The sequence below is a fragment of the Lichenostomus cassidix genome, chromosome 20, assembly GCF_008360975.1.
Source record: "Lichenostomus cassidix isolate B80296 chromosome 20, HeHo_3.0, whole genome shotgun sequence".
NCBI classification, from domain to species: Eukaryota; Metazoa; Chordata; class Aves; order Passeriformes; family Meliphagidae; genus Lichenostomus; species Lichenostomus cassidix.
The window spans coordinates 10,633,630-10,653,552 of NC_139500.1; the positions used below are offsets into that span (position 1 = coordinate 10,633,630).

General features: G+C 50.1%; 1 protein-coding gene across 2 annotated transcripts; it reads left to right on the forward strand.

Moving 5' to 3' along the window:
* Positions 1-768: 768 nt before the first annotated feature.
* SGK2 (serum/glucocorticoid regulated kinase 2) lies at positions 769-19,541 on the forward strand. Of its 2 annotated transcripts, XM_085079281.1 has the most exons (15): positions 769-1,028; positions 4,611-4,762; positions 10,033-10,102; positions 11,316-11,373; positions 11,836-11,885; positions 12,446-12,503; positions 13,080-13,163; positions 13,458-13,589; positions 14,416-14,528; positions 15,037-15,073; positions 15,617-15,703; positions 16,996-17,091; positions 17,363-17,518; positions 17,894-17,983; positions 18,165-19,541. In XM_085079281.1, exons 2-15 carry the CDS (start codon positions 4,711-4,713, stop codon positions 18,318-18,320), a joined length of 1,239 nt encoding a protein of 412 aa, XP_084935407.1. In that variant the 5' UTR covers positions 769-1,028; positions 4,611-4,710; the 3' UTR covers positions 18,321-19,541. The 2 variants fall into 2 exon arrangements, with proteins under 2 accessions (XP_084935407.1, XP_084935406.1); XM_085079280.1 differs by lacking the exons at positions 769-1,028; positions 4,611-4,762 and adding an exon at positions 5,905-6,444.
* Positions 19,542-19,923: the final 382 nt, after the last annotated feature.

Here is a 19,923-nt window from a genome sequence, read left to right on the forward strand (position 1 = left end):
TCTGCCTTCTCCCCACACACATGGAGCCAGTCACCTTGGCTGTGGTGGCAGCTGGGCATCTTGGCCTCGTGAAGTTTGGATGCTCCCTATCACAAATTCCAGGCTCTTTCAGAAAATGCTTATTTTGATGGTGGCACCAATGCTCTCCATCAACTGATTTTGCACATCTTTGGAGTTTGTGTTTCAGGTGAGGAGCTGGAGGCTCCACCAGTGACTCCACCAACACACTCAACTATCAGACTCTAGTTTGGGCTTCCACCCAGGGATGTGCTGACCACTGGTGCTGGGCTCCTGCAGAAGGGGAGGGAGATGAATGGAGCAATTGTGGGGGGCATGCAGGGCAGTAGATTTTGGCTCCAAGAGTGCTCTCTGGGCTAAGTTCTGATGTGCCTACAGGTCTTGGTCCTTCTTGGCTGCTCAGGTGGTTGTTCCTCCATATGAGCCCAGGATGGGGAGTGTGGAGCCACACAGGAGGCAGAAGGGAGGCTGTAGGACAAACATATAAAAGTCTCTGGATCTCTTGCTCCTCAGTACTACCAGAGGACAAGGCTTCCCCTCACCCAGCTCCTTCCTGTCTGGCAAGCTCCACGGATTGCTGGTGGATTGGCAAGAGGTCGTGTCCACAGCCAGGAGGTCTTGCCGCGTTTGGGAGGTGACCCATGCTTCATTACCCCTGCTGGGACCCGGCATGTGACCCGGCACAGCCTCCGGCAAACAGAGCACTTTGTTCTGACCCTTTGCACTTCCCTGCCAGCGAGCTGCCCTCTAATCCCCCCAAGGAGGGATTTTCCTCTCCCACCCCAGCTCCCTGTGCCTTGGTCCCCTCGGAGAGAGGTCCAGGGTAATAATTTACTGCCTGCCACAAGCCACTCCTTTGGACCTTTCCTTCGACCTTCAGACTGCATTGCCAAAATAAAAACAACGGGAGGGAGAGCAGGACAAGCTGCTTCCCACAGCGCCAGTGTGGCAGTGCCCGCCAGCCCTGCCGGATCCCAGGAGCCCCACTCCCTGCACCTCACTGTCTGCAGGTAATGACCATTTGCTTTCTCTGAGATGATCGAGACTTTTCCTTCTTTTAATGGGTTCCTGAAGCCCTTTGAGAGCAGCAGAGGGGTTTGTGAAGGACTCAGCCCTTGCTGCCAGGGAACAGCTGCTCCCCAGGGCCAGCAGCTGGAAGTGGATGGGGGTTGAGTTCCAGCAGTGGGGTTGTTTCCCAGCTTTGGAGAAGAGCAGAGAGGAGATGAGCAGCCTCCTTGCTCCCCCTGCAAGCTATTCAAGAAGATTTCTGGCATTAGCTCTGCCTCCCCCAGAAAACTTCCATCAAAGGAACTTTCATCACCCTGCTTGCCCCTGCAGCCCCACATCAGCTCACCTGGGTGAGCTCTCGTGGGGCTGATCTGGGTAATTTCTGGGGCTGGCAGATCAGCAGACACTGACTGTGTTTATCCCTGGGCCACCTGCACATGGAAAGGAGCCTTGGGATTTGCAGCCAGCACCAGAAGGGTGAAGTTTACACCAGAGATTTCAGGTTTTGTTGGCTGTGAGAGTCTCTGGGGCTGGGCCTGGCCAAGCTCAGGGGATCTGTGTCCAGCAGCCTTCCAACAGGGCATTCCCAAACCCCTCACCAGCAGGCCAGAGGTTCTATCTCTCAGTTTCAGAGTAGGGGAACAGGGGAACAGAGCTGGGCTTGGCAGGTCTCAGCACAGCTCTGCTGCTCTTTCACAGGGGCTCACAGGTCCTGGCAATGCCTTGAGCCCAGCTTGGACCAGGCTGCCCACCAGACCCAGTATATATAACTCTGCTGGAGACAATCTCTGGCTGTGCCAGCACCAGTTGCTCATGGATTTGCTCATGGATATATGGTGAAAACATATATCCCATGCCATGGAGAGCTGGCAGCTCTCAGGGATGGAGCAGACAGAGGGGAGGCATTCCCAGGGACACTGAACCCACAAGCTTTCCTGACAAACCCAGTGTTGTGCCAGCAGGGAGGCCTGGGTTTGGGCAGTGCAGCTCTCAGAGCTGTCTCTGAGCTGCTAAACCCTGCTCAGTCCAGCCAGGAAACTGCCCCTCTGCCCTTGTCCCCACCAGGCTGGTCACACTGGGGGCTTGAGCTAGGGGTGGCAGCTCTGTGTCACACTGACCTGTGCCACAGGGGAAAAGAGGGGTTCACATGAAAAATTAGGTTTGGGAATTTGTGGGTTTTCTTTTTGTGGCTGGTTTTTTGGTTGTTTCTGGTTTGTGGTTTTTTGTTTTGTTTTGTTTTTTTGTTTTTTAAAGGCTCTAAAGCACAGGCTGTAATGTGCTGAAGTGCTGCTGGGAAGGAGAGCAGGGGGCAGCAAGCAGGAGAGTTGAGCTTTCCCCAAGGACAAGGCTGGCCAGGAAGGGCCACTTACAGTCAGGCTGCTTCCAATTGCGTGTTATTTATTCACTGACACTGTGCCTACACTTGAAAAGCACTCGGGAGCAAAAAAAAAAAAAAAGTCCCAGCCAATTAATTTAATGGCAATAAAAACCTCAGTAATTAATTCCTCAGAATATGTAAAGGTTTTACAAGAGATCAATAATATTCTGCCACATTCATATTTACAGAATAAGAGGCACAAAAAGTTGCAAGAGTTGCTCAAACCCACTTTAGCTGTCCTTTGGAATAAAAACCTCATCCACAATGGTCTCCTCTTGTCTTCTTTCTCCAAAACATGGGGAAACATCCCTGCACATCTGTGGGATTCCTTGGCAAAATCAAAGGCAAAGCCTCAGGGAGAGCCCTGGTTTTTTGAAGCTGAAAGAAAAATGTCGAGAGGGGAAAAAAAAAGAAGTATTTTAAAGAGCTGCAGTGGCCACTAATAATCTATTCAGGCTTTCATGAATCCCCCTAAAATGAAAAAAAAACCAGCCTCTGAGGTATTAAGGAACATCCTATCCTCTTCCACCCTATCCTATTCTGTCTTAGCCCTTACCCAGCAGAGATAACTGAGTAGCCAAACATTTTAGGTCACCTTTCACTGCAGATCCACAGACTCTTGCTTCGTGCTCTCTAGAGAAGTATTTGTTTTAGCCTTATCTGGACCTTCCCTGCAATTCCAATTGCCCAGGACTACGTGTTTCCACTTCAGTGATACTTTTATGATTATGGTTATGGATATTACTAGATAGGGAGATTAGGATTATCTTTCCCTGTAAAAGAGCACATAAAGTACTATAAGAGGGAGAGAGACAGGGTACATCTGTGCGTAGAGACAATGGGCTGGACCTTTTGTCTGCTGGATATGTCCTGTCCTGGAGAAGCTGCACATGTGGCTTCCCTGGGATGGCCCTGCCTGGAGGGACCCAACTCAGCCACAGAAGGACCATGCAGCCATTGACCCCTTACAGGGTTTGGGAAAGTGAAAGCAACTTTCCTCCCTTGGGGGAAAAGAAAATGTCTCCAAGTACAGGCAATGCCTGGAAGTTCTGGGCTGTGCCAGTGCAACTGAAAAAATTCCCTCTCTGTGGCCATGGTTTGCTCCCCCCATGGCGTGGCCAGGTCCAGGCAGCAGAAGGGGTTAATCTGCCTGAGAGCTGCTCCTCACCTCTGAACCCAGGTCCAGCCAGAGGTTTTCCTGGCACAGAAGCATTCCCTGGAGAGCAGGCAGACAGCAGCCAGGCACAGAAGACCAGCCCTGACATCAGCAGCTCTCCAGCTTCACCAGAATTGTTTAATTTTGTGTAGGAGTGTGTGACTGCTGGGCAAGGGAATGGGCCAAGGCCAGTGCTGGTGTAAGGGGGCAAGGTGACGCTGGTGGCACCTGCAGGGACACGTGCCTGTGTGCTGCGTGTGCCCTGCAGCTGCTCCCACACTCAGAAGTCCCCTCAGTGTGGCACTAATGTGTCCTGCCATGGGCACAGGCAATGGGGGGTGAGGGACAAGAGCTGCTGCAGGGGGTGATGGCTGGGGGCACACAGGACAGGGCAAGGGCAAAGTCTCACCTCTTACACGCAGGGAGGGCTGGAGGGTAACCCTGCTCACACCTACCTGTCCCACTCATGTCATCATGGTGCCAACTGCTCACCCTGGTCACCTCTCTGGGCACAGCCACAGAGCTCCCCAGGCAAAGCCCTTTGCAGCTGCCCCAGCATCCGGTGATGGCTGATGTTGAGCCTCCAGTTGCTCTACACTGGAGGTTTACTGGTGGAATTTGCTGGTGGGACTTACTGTGTCCCTGTGCTTCCAGGGAATGTTTTCTCCTGTGCCAAGCAGCCAGCAGTGTTAGGGAAGTCACTGTGGGTACAGGTAGGGCCAACTGGGATTCAGCTCCTCAAATCATCCAAACCCAAAACCCTTTCCCAAGAGCAGAAATACATGAATTGAACAGTTTTTGGGTAAATTTCTTCTGCGGTACAGAAACCAAACCACTCAGCTCTCTTCCATTCCCTCTGTCTGCCAGTCCCAAAGCACTTTGTCACTGGGGGGAAGGCAGAGCACCCCGATGGTCTCCACCAGACTGAATTCTGGGTGGGTGCTGCCCAATGAGAGTCAGGAGCTGTCCCAGTGTCCCAGAGCTGTGCCTGGCTTGTTTCTGCCCAAGGACTTGTTTCTGCTCTAACTCCTGTGCCCTTCACCTTTGCAGACAGAGGGACATCTGCGTGCTCTGCTTCCCGAGGACACCCGGAGCTGGCAGCTGAATTCCTGCTCCAGCTGGAAGGAGAGGAGATTATTTCAACTGGCTTATGTTCGTGGCCTGCATGGAGCCCTCCTCCACTGCCCTGGGCAAGACGAAGGGTAATGCTGCTGGCTGGAATAGTGTCCCTTAGCCCTGGGGATGGTGAGGGCATAGAGAAGGATTCCCCTGGGAGGTTTCCCAATAGTGTTGGGTTGTAGAGCCTTCCTGGTGTGCTCCAGCTGGACTCACCCTGCCCAGCAAGGGCTGCAGGGAGCTTGATTCCTGTGGGACACTCACAGGGGCTCAGGAGGTGTTAGTGTGCAAGGGGAGGTGGCACCTTTGCATGGCACACCTGGCCCTGAGTGACACCCAACCCTGGAGTGTGACCCTCACAGAGGGGGTAGGATGAACAAAACTGACCCAACATCACTTTGCCTGTCAGTATCTGTCATCAGGTTAGGCTTTTTTATGCACTTTAGTTGTGAAAACTTTTCCTTACAGGGTCCTTCTGCTTCTTCTTTGGATAGAAAGTGGGTTTTTAATTAAAGATGCCTTTTTCCCTGGAAATTAAAATCAAGTAGATTTTATTGATAACACCAAGATTTTCATTAAAGAAACAAAAGAAGTCACTGACTAGAAAATGTTAACTGATGAAAGTATTCTGAAATCTGACCATTTCAAATACAAGTGGAGGCAAAGTTGGAGAAAAGAAAAACATATTAAGGGATATTCTTAAAAGATGTTAATGCTGAAAGCTTGAGAATATTGGCTGAGAAAAATAATCAGGTTTTGACCAGAGAGAAGGCAATATTTCAATCAAAATGCTGTACCCCCTCCTCGTTACACATGGCAACAAGCACATCAGATGTCCCAGATGATCTCCCCCTGGTATGTGCATTCTGGGGTGAGGAACCCATCCCACAGTGTCCAGCCTTTCTGATTCCCACAGGGAATGCTGCCCACACCCTGGCCTTTCCCTCCTTGCACCTACCACTGAAATTGTTTTACAAACTGCTCTCCTGCTGCTGCAGCTGCACACAGGAAGATTTTATAGGAAACTACAATGGAAGCAAAAAGCAACCGCTTTATTTTTAATGAAGAGAGAGAAGACACCAGCCCTTCTCCCAGCTCTGCTTTTGCTCAGAGCTCACTCTCTGGTCTCTCAAATCACCATGCTCCCCATGTGTTTATATTTGCAGTTCATAGTGCTGCAAAGCACCAGCCTGGCTGACCTGACTGCAGCCCTTCAGGGTCCCGGAGGACACTGGAAAAAGCAGCTTCGTTTGGGTTTAACCTGAACCAAATGCCAGTTTTAACCTTCCTCCAAACCACTGGACAGTGGACAAATTTCCAGCTGACTTGTAGTAAAAAATTGCTCAGAACACCTGAGCTGCCTGCTAGGCTGTAATTTGCTCCTACCCACCACCTGCAGCCCTTCCTCCCCACCCAAAACTATCCCTCCCACCTAAATTCTCACTCCTTGGGTATAGCTAGCAGGTGTCTCTTCATCTTTTGCAGCTGGTCAGCTTTTCCTGCTCTCTTTAAAGTGCTGCAGTGAGACAGTAGTAGTGACATGATCACCTTGAGGAGCTGAGGGTAGCTGTGTTCAGGGGCTAAATGAACTGCTGCAGGAAACAAAGCTGTTCCCCTCAGGGTTTTAGGAACAAGTCTTGGGCTCCTGGCCTGACAGGGTGGGCTGGTGCAAGGATGGGAAGTGTGGGGAATGAGAGGTCTCTGTGCTCAGTGGTTGTGGACTGCTTCCCATGCCTCAGGACTCAGCCTCCGGGAGATGTGCTCCCAGGTATGCACGATGCCTTGCTTTCACGGAATTCTTTTTTTGCAAAGTGCCTCCAGCTTTAGCCACCTGCTGTTTTCTTTAAGTCCTGCATGAAGCTTTTCTCTGAAATTTGGAGGATTTGCTGTGAGTGGGCTCCAGCTTGCCCTGAGCCAGGGCTGCTTGGCAGGGCTCCTGCTCTGGTTTGCAGTGTCCCTGGGGTGTTGGGAAAAAGATCTGCAAGAGAAAATTGGACAAGTCAGGAGCTCTCCAGAGGGTGGCTAAGAAAGCTTCCCCAAGTGCAGAAGTGCTTTAAAGTCTTTCCTAACCTCTTTCTGGACTTGCTGTAGCATCTCAATGGGAATGAAAGTGAAGTTCAGTTCTGGCTTGCAGCTATCCCTTAGATCTGCAGCAGGGGAAAACTTGAGCCTTTTTTCCTTTCCTCAGTAAAAGCACGTGTTTGCAGGAATCCTGCTTCCCTCTGTGCTCTTCTCTGAGCTGAATCTGGGGCGTCTCCCCCTGAAGCTGCGAGCAAAAAGCCGGGTGAAAGCTGGGGGCTGCCTTAGGTGCCCCTCTCTCAACCCTGCCCCTCCAAACTCTCTGCTTCCTCCAAACCATCACCTGCTGTCCCAGAGCCAGCCCCGCCAGGCCTCTCCACGCTGGCAGGCAGCCCTTCCCAGAGCGGGAGAGGACGAGGCACTGGCTCGGAGGGGTTTGCAATGTAGGTTAGGTAGGGAAGGCTGCCGAGAGCGGTGACATCAGGGAGGAGGGTGGGAGGCAGCCGGCGGATGACGAGTCTATGAGGTTGTGTCTCCGTGCAAGGTACGCGTTGCATTAGTAATGTGTTTGTAGCAAATAACGCTGGGCTAGCATGGGAATGTGGGTCACCACTGGCAGAACCGTGCGAGGAACAGGGAGCTGCTCGTGCTGTGCTGGGAAGCAAACGTATGTTACTGAGGGATGTGTGGTGGGGGGAGATTTAGCTGCAGGAACTGCTCCAACTTGTAAGTAGCAGCTTGCTGTTGTGTGAGCGGGGACTTCCTGCCTGGGGGGTGCCTCTGGCCGGGAGTTGGGGTGAAATGATCTTTGAGGAGGGGAGAGTGGGCTGCGGGGGTTTGTGTTGCTGATGTGTGATAGTCACACTGCGCTGGGTAACTCCTAGACCTGCTTGCCGATGCTCTCTGTGGCCCTGGCTGTGCCTGGAGCGTCCCTGCTGCACCAGCAGGCACAAGGAGGAATGCAGCCGGGCATGGATAACCAAGGATTCCAACGTATTTTCGTGACCTATTTCTGGTTCTGTTGTTCAGTGTGTGCGCTCAGGAAATCTTTCTGCTTTAGGGGGAGTCGGGTTTGTTAGTGATAAGGAAAAGCTTGCTTGACTGCTTGTGAGATTTAAACCACAAACTACCCTGGGTTTGAAAGAGGACTTGGGCTGGGCAAGGTGGCTCTGAAATTGCATAGAAGGTGATATAGGATGGGGATATACATATCCTGAAAATGCATATGGTATTCCAGTGCCAGAGACTTTAACCTCAGAACAAGTCCCTTTAATGAAAAAGCTTTGCTGGAAAATGCTGCTCTTGGTCAGCAGGGACTTGTTGAGTGGCTTCACTTCCAGAAAGAGGCAGTGGAGCAGAACAGGGCTGGTGGAAGGAAGCATGAAGGGGCTGCCAGCCTGGAAGGGGCTCCTGCCTAGCTGCAGGATGCTAAAACAGGCTTGTCCAAGCCCCTTGGAGCATGTCAGGAGCTTGTCCTGCATCCTGTGCTGCTAGTAAATACCTCCAAGGCAGATGGATGTGTTTCCTTGGCTTGCCCAAGTGTTCTCCAAGATGCCCAAGCTGTGATGTCTCCATCTGTGCCTGAATCATTATTTTCCCCCAACTCTGGGTGAGGAACAGTGGCAGCAAGCTGACCCTGGGGCCAAACCCAAGCTTGTGGGGGTTCAGGTTTGGAGGAAATGGGCTGTATGACCTGGTGGAGCTGCAGGCAGGGAGCAGGAGTGAGGTGCTGGGTTGTGTTGCTCTGGCAAAAGGCTCCTGAGCAGGGGTGGAACCTTCACTCCTCTACCTCCTGCTGCTGTGTGCAGCCTGGGGTTTGTCCACACACTCCTGTGTGCCCTGGGCACCCCTGTGCCAACCTTCTCCCTGGCCCTGAGCCTTCAGTGAGTGTTGGCTGCTCTGAGACAGCAGCACTGATGTCCCTCTGCTGTGGCCATGATGTCTGGCAGCCTGTGGGACAGACACAGCCCCGAGGCAGGTGTTGGATGACCTTCAGCAGACCTCAGTGAGTCAGGGAGAGCCAGGCTGTCAGGGAAGGAAGGACTATGCCCAGTGGGAGGAGATGGGGTTTGATCTGTCTGGGTGCTGCCTGTGTGCTGTCTCTGCTGGTGGGTGCCAGATGGGACAGGATCCTGGACCTGCTGCAGGGCAATGTACCAACAAGGCCAGGGGCTCGGACCAGCCTGGTGTTGTAAGTTCTCCTACTGCATGGTTTGTGGGTTTTGCTTTAAATGTCTGCTTTCCCTTTCTTATCTGTTCAGACACTCTAAACCCACAGCTTATTTTTTTTGGCTGCTCATCAGAGCTGCACCCAGATCCCAGACCTGCAGGTGGGGCAGTTCAGTGGCTCCCAGGAGCTCACAGGTTCCTCTGCCTGGCAGATCCAAATATCCATGTAGGAAGGGCTCTGTTATGGGCTTGTTTGCCTCAAAATTTGTCCTACAGACTCCTTGCCCAGGGAGATGGTGCTGTCCATTCCTTGGTTGGTAGAAGTGCTATTCCAGGATGAAAACTTGTTCATCTCTATAAAGCCCCTTCTTTTTAGATGGAGAAGGCAGTGCATGTTTCTGTGAAAGTTTTGATTCTTTCCCTTCAGTGCCAGAACTGAGGAGTAAAACTGAGCCTTGAAATAATTTTGCCATCTACTCCTAAGCAAAACAAGGAACTCCTCCATATGGGTTGCACTTCTTGGGCTTCCCTCTGGCTCAGCCTGTGCAGCCACAGAGAGCAGGCTTAGGGCCACCTCTCTGTGAAGGTGATGATGGTGATGAGTGGTGGCAACAGCCTGCATGGCTGAGCAGCAGGGATGCTCCATGGTGGGAATCCCAGCTTCTGGCACTGGCTATGTGTCCTTGGGCAAGTCCCTCCTGTGATGTGTGTGTGCTGGCTTACCTCCTGCAGGCCCTGAAAGGTTTCATTCATGTCCCTAATTACTCGCAGAGTCCTCAATGAAAGGGACAGTGGATGTGCCAAGTGTGTGACGTATCCCAGTACAACCTCGTCCTTGTAAGCACTCTCCTTGTCCCCCCTGGGGACACAGGGGTGACTCAGGAAGGCTTGACAGTGGTGCTTTAGCTCGAGTCCCTTTGGCCAGCAGAGAGGTTGTCTGTTTTGTGGCACTTATCCCTGTCCTGTGAGCTATTGAGGGCTCCTGGTGAGGCTGGGAGGGAAGATGTCCTGGTTCCTATAATTTCCTGGTTATTTTGGTATGTGAGTGGAAGGGGGAGGAGGGCGGCTGTGGAGAGAAGAGCAAGGTCAGTGAAGAACAAATGTGCCTCTGTGCACTTGTGATCACGCTGCCAGCTAATCGGCTTCGGTGCTCCAACTTTGCTCACAGAACTCATCAAGCACGGCCGGGAGAGGATAGAACAAACCATCAAGGCCTCCAGCTCCAGGCTCTGCTCGTAGTGAGTATGAAATGCTCCCCGTGGGCTGGGAGCCCTTTAACAGCTCAGCCCGATAAGCCCTGCGCTGGCTGGGCGGTGGATGGAGCTGGCTGGCACCGGGCAGATGTGGGCAGTTCCCGGGGACAGCTGCCAGGATCTGCTGCTGCCCGCCGGCTCCTGCCATGCTCAGCCTGGCTGCACAGGACGGGTTTCTGGGGATGGCTGGGGGTCTGTGCCTGGTGGTGTGTGGGGGCAGAGAGTGGGAGCACCCACAGGTGAGGTGTGGGGAGGCTGGTGGGGTCTTTGGGCCCCCTTTTTGGGAGGGGTAGGGCAGAGGGTGGCTGTGGGGATGAGAGCCTTCATGCAGTGTACAAGACCCTGGTGGGGCTGAGGGGGAGTCAAAGCTCTCTGGAGCAGGGGAGAAGGGAACAGAGCTGTTTATTTTGTGTTATCTCCTTAAATCTGGCTTTTGCAAGGAGCATGGGGGAACCCTTAAAATCAAAGGGAGGAATCCCTGAGGAGGCAGTACCCACCTATCCCCAGTGATGCTCAGGCAGGATGGATCAAATGTTTAAGTCTGGCTTCTCCAGCCCCAGCAACAGCTGCACCAGGCAAACAAGAGCCCTGGTCCTTAATGCCTCTGCTCACCGAGCCTGCCCCGGCTGCCAAGGGCAGCTCCTCTTCCCTGCAATGTCAACAGCCCTGAGCTGCCCTGCTCTGACCTGGCCTGGGGAGTGTCATCTGGCTGCTGACAGCCCCATGGACTATGGTGGTTGGACCCAGCTGGACCCTGGCTGCCCTGTGGGGATACTCATTGGGCTGCAGCATCCCTGTGCAGTGGGGTGGGGGCTACATCTGCCTCAAGAGGGGTCTGGCCATGGCCAGGAGAGCTGTGACTTCACCTGGCCTGGTGCTGTGCTGCTGCTGGGGCTGTGCTTATCCTCACATGCTGGTGCCCTGGCCAGTTTCTGCCCTCGCAAGTCAAGGCCTAACTGTGGTATTTAATATGCTCGTGCACCCAGGAAACCCTTTTCCCTCATCTCCTGTCAGTACACACTGTCCCCAGAGCGTGGACATCCCCATCCTTTAGGGACAGCACTGCTCAGCTGAGCCTTCCTGTGATGGATGGGGCACACACATTGGGGTCTGCACTGCTCCCTGGAAAGTTAACAATGTGAAACTGTTTCTTCCTTGGATTTTGTTTTCAACACTGGCTTCCTCTTCTTCTCCCAAGTGCTGAGCGAGTTGTTTTTTTAATGGATCGTTCCCGGAGTGCAGATAAAAGCAGCCAGGTGAGATCACGGCTCTGAACCAGCAAATCCTCACCTTTGGGGAAAAAGGGGGCTGGTGCCTTTGAATGAAAAACAAGGAGAGAGCCTGTGCTAGCTTGCTGGGAATTCTACTGCTGCCTTGTCCTGTGGGTGATGCTGGGTGGAGGAAAACAGCAGAGAGGCCTTTTTGGACAAGGCATAATGTCCCCACAGTCTGGGGAGGGACAGATTGCTGGGGAGCAGGAAGAGCATGTGTGTATGTATGCCCTTGTCTTTGGGAAGAGGGAGGCTGCAGTTCTGTGGTGCTGGGTGTGCATGAGGCCATCTAAGGAGACATTACTTAAAAGTTTGCCAAAGTATCCGCTGTGTCTCTTGCTGATGGATGTTTATCCATGGCTCTGTGTGACGGATGTTGTGTCGAGGAGGGGAAAACCCAACTTGCAGCATGGTTCTTGTGACTAAAATTCTTGTTATATTCTCTAGCCATCAACACCAACTGACAACATCAACCTTGGACCTTCTGCTAACCCCAAGTAAGCTCCCTGCAAAGCCAGGTAGGGTGTGGAGTGTGAAGAGATCTGGCAAGGAGGTTAAGATGGTCCCTGTGTCTCACAGGGTGGTGTCAAACAATTACATTTCTTGGCCTTTAACACCACGTGTCTCACCAATGCACCAGATTTCAAGCTAAGCTGTAGCTGGTATTTGTTATCACAATCATCCCCTCCTGTCCATGTCTGTGGCCCCTTGTCCCTTTTCTTTTGAGAGGTAGTTGCATTTATCACTGCTGGCTTCCTGACTACCTTTCTCCAGAAACAGGGATAAACTGTGTCCCCTGTAAAGACATCACTTTTTCCTTACACAGGCTTTCACTGCTGCTCCCTTCAGCCCAGAGGCTGCTCATGGGTGCTCTGCAGGGTGCACTGACAGACACAGTGTGAATCCCAAGCTGGCTGGGAGCGAGGGTCACCCATCCAGTGCCCTTTAATCCCTTTCACAAACACCGGTTTTTCCAAGCAGGAACTCTGCTTTGGTGGTGTTACTGTTGCATGTTTCTCTCCCAGAAACATTAACTTATTTCATTCTTGTCCAACAGTGCCAAGCCAACAGACTTTGACTTCCTGAAGGTTATTGGCAAAGGAAGTTTTGGAAAAGTAAGTGGGTTTGTGCAGATGGGCTGTAGCTCTTTAGAGGCAGCTTGGAAGGAAAATGTGTTGCTGAAGGAGTTTGTGGCTGTGTCCTTTGCTTGCACCTTGCCTGAGTGGGACTAAGATTAAACAAAACCTGAGAGAGAGTTGTCATAGTTCATTCTTACTTTAAGGTCCTGTAACCTCTCTAAGGACTGAAGAGTGAGATGCTTTATGCTCAGGGTGGTGATGGTAAGGAGCAGTGCTTAATACACAATAAGTTTCAGACTTGTTCAGCAAAAGGTCTCCAGAGAAATCTGTACCTTGGAGAAAGCCAGGATTCTCTTTAAATGGGACTGTTCCCAAATGCTCCAAAGCTATTTTCCATTCAGTGTCTAGGAGATGTAAGTGGAGATATCACGTGTTTTTTTCTGGCAATGAGAGTGCTGGAAATTCAGAGGACTGGATCATGGCTTTTAAAACCCTGTACCTGGCTCTCTGAAGCAGTTCTCTGTTGTAGAATCCCTCACAAGTGTGTCGAGCTAACAAGGAAACATTGACCAAGGCGAGACTGTAAGTTGTGACCAAGACCTTCTGTTGCAGGTTCTCCTGGCCAAACGCAAGTGTGATGGGACTTTTTATGCAGTGAAAGTCTTGCATAAGAAAACCATCCTCAAGAAAAAGGAGGTGTGTCTGCTCTCCTTGCCTACTTCTGCAAGTAGTGGTCAGTGTATGGGCTCTCTGGGTAATGCAGCTGGGGTTGTAGGCAGTTCTCATGTTAAACATGGATTTCTCTGTGCTGTGAGAATGTGGAGAAAAACAGAGATCAGTTGGGTTGGATAGGAGGGAGTGGTTGTCTTTTTGGGGCTGGAAAGGACCCTTTTGGGCTCCCAGCTTCCACCTGCTTTAAAAACAGCAGCAAGTCCCTACAGCAGGCTGGAAAGGACCCTTGCCTGAAATGCTTTGTCTGCTTTCTGACAGCAAAACCACATCATGGCAGAGCGCAATGTGCTCCTGAAAAATGTCAAGCACCCCTTCCTTGTGGGACTCCACTACTCCTTCCAGACCTCAGAGAAGCTTTACTTTGTGCTTGACTATGTAAATGGAGGAGAGGTGAGTGCACTTACAGGCTTTGTGAAGGACCAAAGAGGATTAAAACAAACACGCTGCTTTATTTAAAACAGTTTCTTGTCAGAAGGTAATGATGTTGAGGGATGATGTTGTTTTGACTGCTGGCAAGGAGCAGCCAGGAATACCTGGCAGGATTACCTCCCCTGTAAATCGAGTCAAGATCTTGCTGGCTATGACCTGAGTCAGATTATTCCCAAAGTAAAGATGCTGAGAAAAGCAGAGTTGGGGCATTCTAAAATCCTGTGGAGAATATAGGAAATATTAGTGTTGGTGAGCTTTAGGAAAACCCACTCATGGGCCAGCTCTGGGTCCATATCTAGTGCTTAGGGATGATGCCATTGCAACTTTCTAGATTTTTTCTGTCCTGTAGAAGCTTACTTTTTTCAGCTGTCTTTCTCTCCTATCTGCAACTGGCTGGGAGATATTGTTAAGGTGGATATCTTGCCCAAATCAAGCTCATGTTGGGGATCCTGGCAAGTTCAGCTCTCTGCATGTACCACTTCTCATGGCCATACTACCACTGTAATCAGCCTGTGGGTTGTAGTAAGCAAGGAGTTTAACTAGGTCAGCAGATGACAGGGCTTTTGAGAATTAATTATTAATTTTTGTGAATGAAGAGGAGGACAAATGAAGCAATTTCCAGAAAGCTGTTTGTATTGCTTAAATTCACTTGACTTAGGGTTATTTCATGCTGTTCCTTTGCTACTCGCTGCAAATCACTTTCCACTTATGTAGCTGGCTTTCAACCTTATTCCAAAATAGCCTTCAGTTATTTAGAGACATGACCAAACCTCTCACCTTCCTGTAGCTCTTCTTCCACCTGCAAAGAGAGCGCTGTTTCCGTGAGCCCCGGGCTCGATTCTACGCTGCAGAAGTTGCCAGTGCCATTGGGTACCTGCATTCTCTAAACATCATCTACAGGTAAGGCACAGGTCCTGCAGGGGAGGGCAGGGGCACCAAGTCTGCCCAGCCAGGGGGTGCAGTGCTGGGAGGGAAAGGGATTCACTGGGGAAGTGAAAAATGCAGGACTGGAGTAGCTGAAGGATCTCTGACCCCAGACAAGACTGTGCTGCTGGCACTTTATCCTGCAAGAGGGTCTGATGGGCAATAAATCATTCTTTCCTCTTCCCAGTATCAGTCTGAGAGTATTAAGTTTAAAGATTATAAAATAAACCTGGCTCAGTAAGTAAGAAATCATCTCTCAATAACAATTTATGCAAGGAAATGGAGGTTAACACTTGATCCTGTGTGGAAGCAGTCTATCTGTGTTTGCATGTTTGTATATTGATGGAAATCTGACATTTGGGAAGGTCTTGGTGCTCTGGATTGGGAGGCTTTGTTAGCTCCTGTTCTTAGCTAATGCTGTTTCAGATCCATGTTTTCTAAATAACTGGCCAAATCTGCTCTAACAGCATTTTATGCTTTGCAGGGATTTAAAACCTGAGAACATTCTCCTGGATTGCCAGGTAAATTCACAGCTTGGGTTGCCTTCCTGCTGATTTTAAAAACAACATAGACACAGACAGAGCTTGCACTATAGCTCATATGATGGCATGGATTTTGTCTGTCTGCCCTACTGCACTTCTGTTCAGATCCTGGAAGGGCAAGTGGGCTTCCCCTCTGAAGAACTGAATGGTTTTGGGGCCTTTGGTTCATGCCCAAGAGCTGAGACTTGGCCTGGCCTGAAGAGCAGGTCACTGCTGCTACTCTGGTGTGACTCTTAATAAACTAGCTCTGGGATAAAGCAGCAGAAAATCACAGAAGTGCTGGATCTCTGCATAGCTATCCAGCTGTAGACAAATAAAAAGAATAATAAGAAGAAATCTAGACATTATTTGCTCTATAGGCTCCAGTACTTGTACTGCAGGATGAACATTAAGGGGAGGGTGAAGGGAGGCAGATGAGCAGTGGGGAACTAAAATCCATGAGATGTAATGCATAGGCAAACACTTGGAAGTCCTGTCTCCTCTGTAGGAAGAGTGAAACGCTGAATATTCTCTCTTCTTCAGGGACACATAGTATTGACAGACTTTGGACTCTGCAAAGAAGGAATGGAGCAAGAGGAGACAACTTCTACTTTTTGTGGCACTCCTGAGGTACTGCATGTGCTGGTGCTTTGCTGTGACCTGGGGGCTGGAAACCTGCAGAGACTTGTTGTCCTGGGTCTTGGGTTTATGTGGCATCTCAAAAAATTATTGGCTCTGAGGTTGTCAGTCTAAAGCTGGAGTTCAGATAAGGCCTTCATTCCCCAGCAGAGACAGCTCTACCTGTAACAGCACAGCAATTTTGGAGTTCAAATCAGCTCTTGGGGCAGGGGCTCCTGCACTTGGAAATGGCCAGACTTGTGAAAATAGCTGTAGAGGTGAAGACAACCTTGTCCCTGGGAGCCTGTGAGCAGGATGTTTGCCTGCTCTGAGACCCCAGAGGTGCAGAACAAGGAGCCTGCTGGTACTGGCATGCACAGGACCTTGCTGTGCTCTGCTGGGTGTCCTTGGTGCATGCAGGAGCTGCAGAATGCCCTGCACAGAGGTGAGCAGCAGGCTCCCCTCTGGAATGTGAACAGTGCTTGGGGGGGAGGAAATGCCTGTTCTCCAATGCACTCTGACTGGGTTTTGTGAAAACCTATTTCTAGTTTGGCTTCTTGGAGGCTGTTTTACCCTGCTTTTTACGGAGCCTGGGGATTTTGGTAGCACTTCAGCCTAAGTAATGCACCTGTCCTGCTGCTTTTCCATACAGCTTGACAAACGGTCTGTAAACAAGACACCTCTCAGTGCTCAAGCTCAGCAGAAGTGGGCAGGAATTTCCCTCCTTTTTCAGTGGGGTGCCTCTTATGCACCAGCACAGCATGAACCAAGCAGGAATGTCTCAGCTTTGTTTTCTAGCTTTGATGTGTGTTGGTGTTTTCCTGTTCTAGACAGAGCCTGACAGTGCAGAGGGATAATTCTGTGGGAGACTGTTCTACAGACTGCTCACATTCTTGCCTGTTGCTCCTTGGTGGTGCCTATTGGTAGTTTTGCTGCTTTGGACAGACTTACTGAGACTAAAAAGGCAGCTTTTACAAAACCATAGGAGCTTTTTAGAGGTGTGCTGTGTCAGTGTGAGACAGGTTTGCTGGTTGAATTGTGGTGTGTGGCAGATCTTTGTACAAGTTCTCTTTAGGAAGAGAAGCTCCTTCTGTAGCCTGGAAGGACACTTTGAGGGCTTTGCTAGGTGTCTTTCAACCCCATTGCTCCAAAGAAAGTGGAAAGCTTACTAGATAATGGTAGGAAATATATCTGTGTGCTTTCTGATGCATTTGCTCAACTTGAGCTGCAGCCAGGTTTGTGACTTAGAAGGGCAAATCCCTTCCTTCGTAATTTGGCTCAAATATTTCCTTCTGACTTCCCAGTACCTGGCTCCTGAGGTGCTAAAGAAGCAGCCCTATGACAGGACAGTAGACTGGTGGTGCCTAGGAGCTGTCCTCTATGAAATGCTCTTTGGACTGGTAAGTTTGGAAATGGGCTGCTTTGCTTTACCTGGTGGAAATTTTATTTTCAAAAGTTGCGGTGGGAGGTTGGTCTGGTTTTCACAGAGTAATGATAGACAACAAAATCCTGAATTAATGATCTGGTTCAAATTATACTACTACCCTTTGGAACAGTGGTGTGGCAGATCTCCCTCACTTAATCACTGCAGGACTCATTTTGACCTGCAATGTGTGGTTCCTTCTGGTAGCTCATGCTTTACCTGGCTGCTTCTCCTCTCTTTCAAATCAGCCTCCTTTTTACAGCCGGGATGTGTCTCAGATGTATGACAACATTCTGCACAAGCCACTACAGATCCAAGGAACCAAGACTGTGGCAGCTTGTGACATCCTCCAGGGACTTCTCCACAAGGACCAGAAGAAGAGGCTGGGTGCCAAAACAGACTTTGTAGGTGGCCTCTGCTATGATCAGGAGTGAGGGAGGATGGATGGGAAAACTTTCTATTCTGAGCATTTCTTTCATAACAGCACTGCCTTGGGGAAAGCTTCCCACACAGTCTGTCCCTTCAGCCTCCTACAAGGGAAAATGGGCTTGACTTGGATTTCCAAAGGGAAAGAAAGGGGTGGTGGCAATCTAAGAACACCAGTGTGTGATGGGTCATTTCCCTTCAAGGGATTCCTGGATCATGACCCTCATGTATCAAGGATTTGTGGATATGGGTATGTGATAACTTCAAATCTTAACCACTTAAAGCTCTGAGAGCAGGTGCTGGAAAAGAAGGGCTGGCACAAGACTGACTTTTCCCTCCTGTTTTCCATGCAGCTTGAGATAAAGAACCATGTATTCTTCAGCCCAATAAACTGGGATGATTTGTATCACAAGAGGATTACCCCTCCATTCAACCCCAACGTGGTAAGTGGGTAATTCTGTTGTCCAAAAGGGATCCTCTCCAGATGTCTCACACTGACAGCTCTCAGGTGTGGGTTGGGACCTGCAGATGCAGTGGTGATGGCTCTTTTGGAAGAGCAGCTGTGTTGGACTGTCTGTTTTGGGTCTGCTCACTCAGTGATTGTGTCTCTGCTCCTTGGCTTAGGCTGGTCCAGCAGATCTGCGACACTTCGACCCTGAGTTCACCCAAGAAGCCATCTCTGCCTCCATCACCCGCACGCCTGACCTAGCAGCCAGCAGCTCCAGTGCCTCAGATGCATTTTTAGGATTTTCTTATGCACCAACTGAAGAGGACATTTAAGTTTTACAAAGGCTCTGTGAAGCCGTATTTTAAATTAATGGGGCTTATGGTTTTTGGTTGTTTGGTTTTTTTGGGTTTTTTCATTTTTTTTTTTTTCTTTTGGGAGGATTGGTACTGTCCTTTGCTCATGGTTTAAGGAAATTGGCACTAACACACTAACGGGCTGGGATGGAACAGAGCTTTTAATTTTGCTGGATTTTGGTGGATTTTCTCCCTAAATGAATGCTTCCCTGACAGGGGAAGTGGGACACTGATTATAATTTCCCTTGAGTGTCTTGTGCTGCTTGGCAGAATTGTGCTCATTTTGTGGTTGTATTTATGGTTGAGGTATGTGCTATCGTTCACATCAACAGCCATGTCCCTGTAACTGGACACATTTTTTAAATACCTTTTTTTTCTGTGGAGCTGTGCTCAGCTATGTCCAATGCCTTTCCCCAAGCCCTCAACAGAGAAGGAAACTCTTCACATCACCATGAACAGTGGCTTCCTTCTTTTAAGTGGACTCTGTCACTTGAGCTACCCATCTTGGACTGAGCTGGGCTGAGGGAAAAACTATTCATCAGTTATTGATCCAAAGGCCGCTGCAGATCTATAAATCCTGAACTGCACTGTGGCCTTTCATGCCAGTCTGTCCCTCCTCAAAGTGAGTGGATCACCTCTCTGGTCCAGGATTGGGGTGCTACTGAAGCAACAATGAGCCTGCTACAGAGGAGCCAATGTATAGGAGGAAAATGCTGGATCAAATGGGTGGGGAAAGAGGCTGAGTTGCTTGGAAAAATAAAAATAATTTTATAGCTGAACTCTGGTTGGGGTGGTGGGTGCTTTCACAGCATGTGCTTGACTTGCCTGAGGCACACCAACACTACTGTGCTGAGCATGGGGCAGTGCACAGCAAGGGCTGGCTGTGCTCCAGCTCCAGCACTCACCTGGAAATGTGGAACAGTTATTTATTCTGCCTTAATTTAAATGCTGGTGTATCCACTGAATGTCACTTCCCACTTTTTGTTTTTTTTAAGCTGTTTTGTGCTGTTGCTGTGGGGAGGAGAGGGGATAAACAAGGGGTGGCTTTCTAAAAGTTGTGTGATGCTCATGCTGTGGAGAACCTTGTGCTAGAACAACTCTTCGGGTTTGGTTTTTTTTTTTTTTTTATCAGGCTTTACCTTGTATATGTTGAAGTCATTGCAAATATGATATGGTTTATATTAAAGTGCAAACACTGTGTGTCTCTGGCTGTCCTGGATCTGAGGGAGAGCGGGAAGGACAGTGTTTGCTTTGTGCTGGGCCCGAGAGCATGGGCTGCATGCACCGAGTCACTGTAACACTGCTGGCTCTAAATTAGAGGAACTCCTTTCTTTAGGCTGATCACAGAGTCAGGGAAGGGTTGGAGACCTTAAAGGCTAGCGGCAGGGACACCTTCCACTCGACCAGCTTCCTCCTGGCCTTGGCCACTTGCAGGGATCCAGGGGCAGCCACAGCTTCTCTGGGCACCCTGTGCCAGGGCCTCACAACCCTCACAGGGCAGAACCCATACTATCTGTCAGGACTTGGATTTTAGACACAAGTAACGGCAAAGGCCCAGAACCAGGATTTTTGACACAAGTAA

Excerpts from the sequence above, each read along its gene's own strand:
- SGK2 (XM_085079280.1), top strand. The coding sequence starts at position 6,261 with ATGAACTGCTGCAGGAAACAAAGCTGTTCCCCTCAGGGTTTTAGGAAC. Across the intron at positions 13,590-14,415 it reads ACTATGTAAATGGAGGAGAG|CTCTTCTTCCACCTGCAAAG; the intron begins GTGAGTGCACTT and ends ACCTTCCTGTAG. Across the intron at positions 17,984-18,164 it reads CTCCATTCAACCCCAACGTG|GCTGGTCCAGCAGATCTGCG; the intron begins GTAAGTGGGTAA and ends TCCTTGGCTTAG.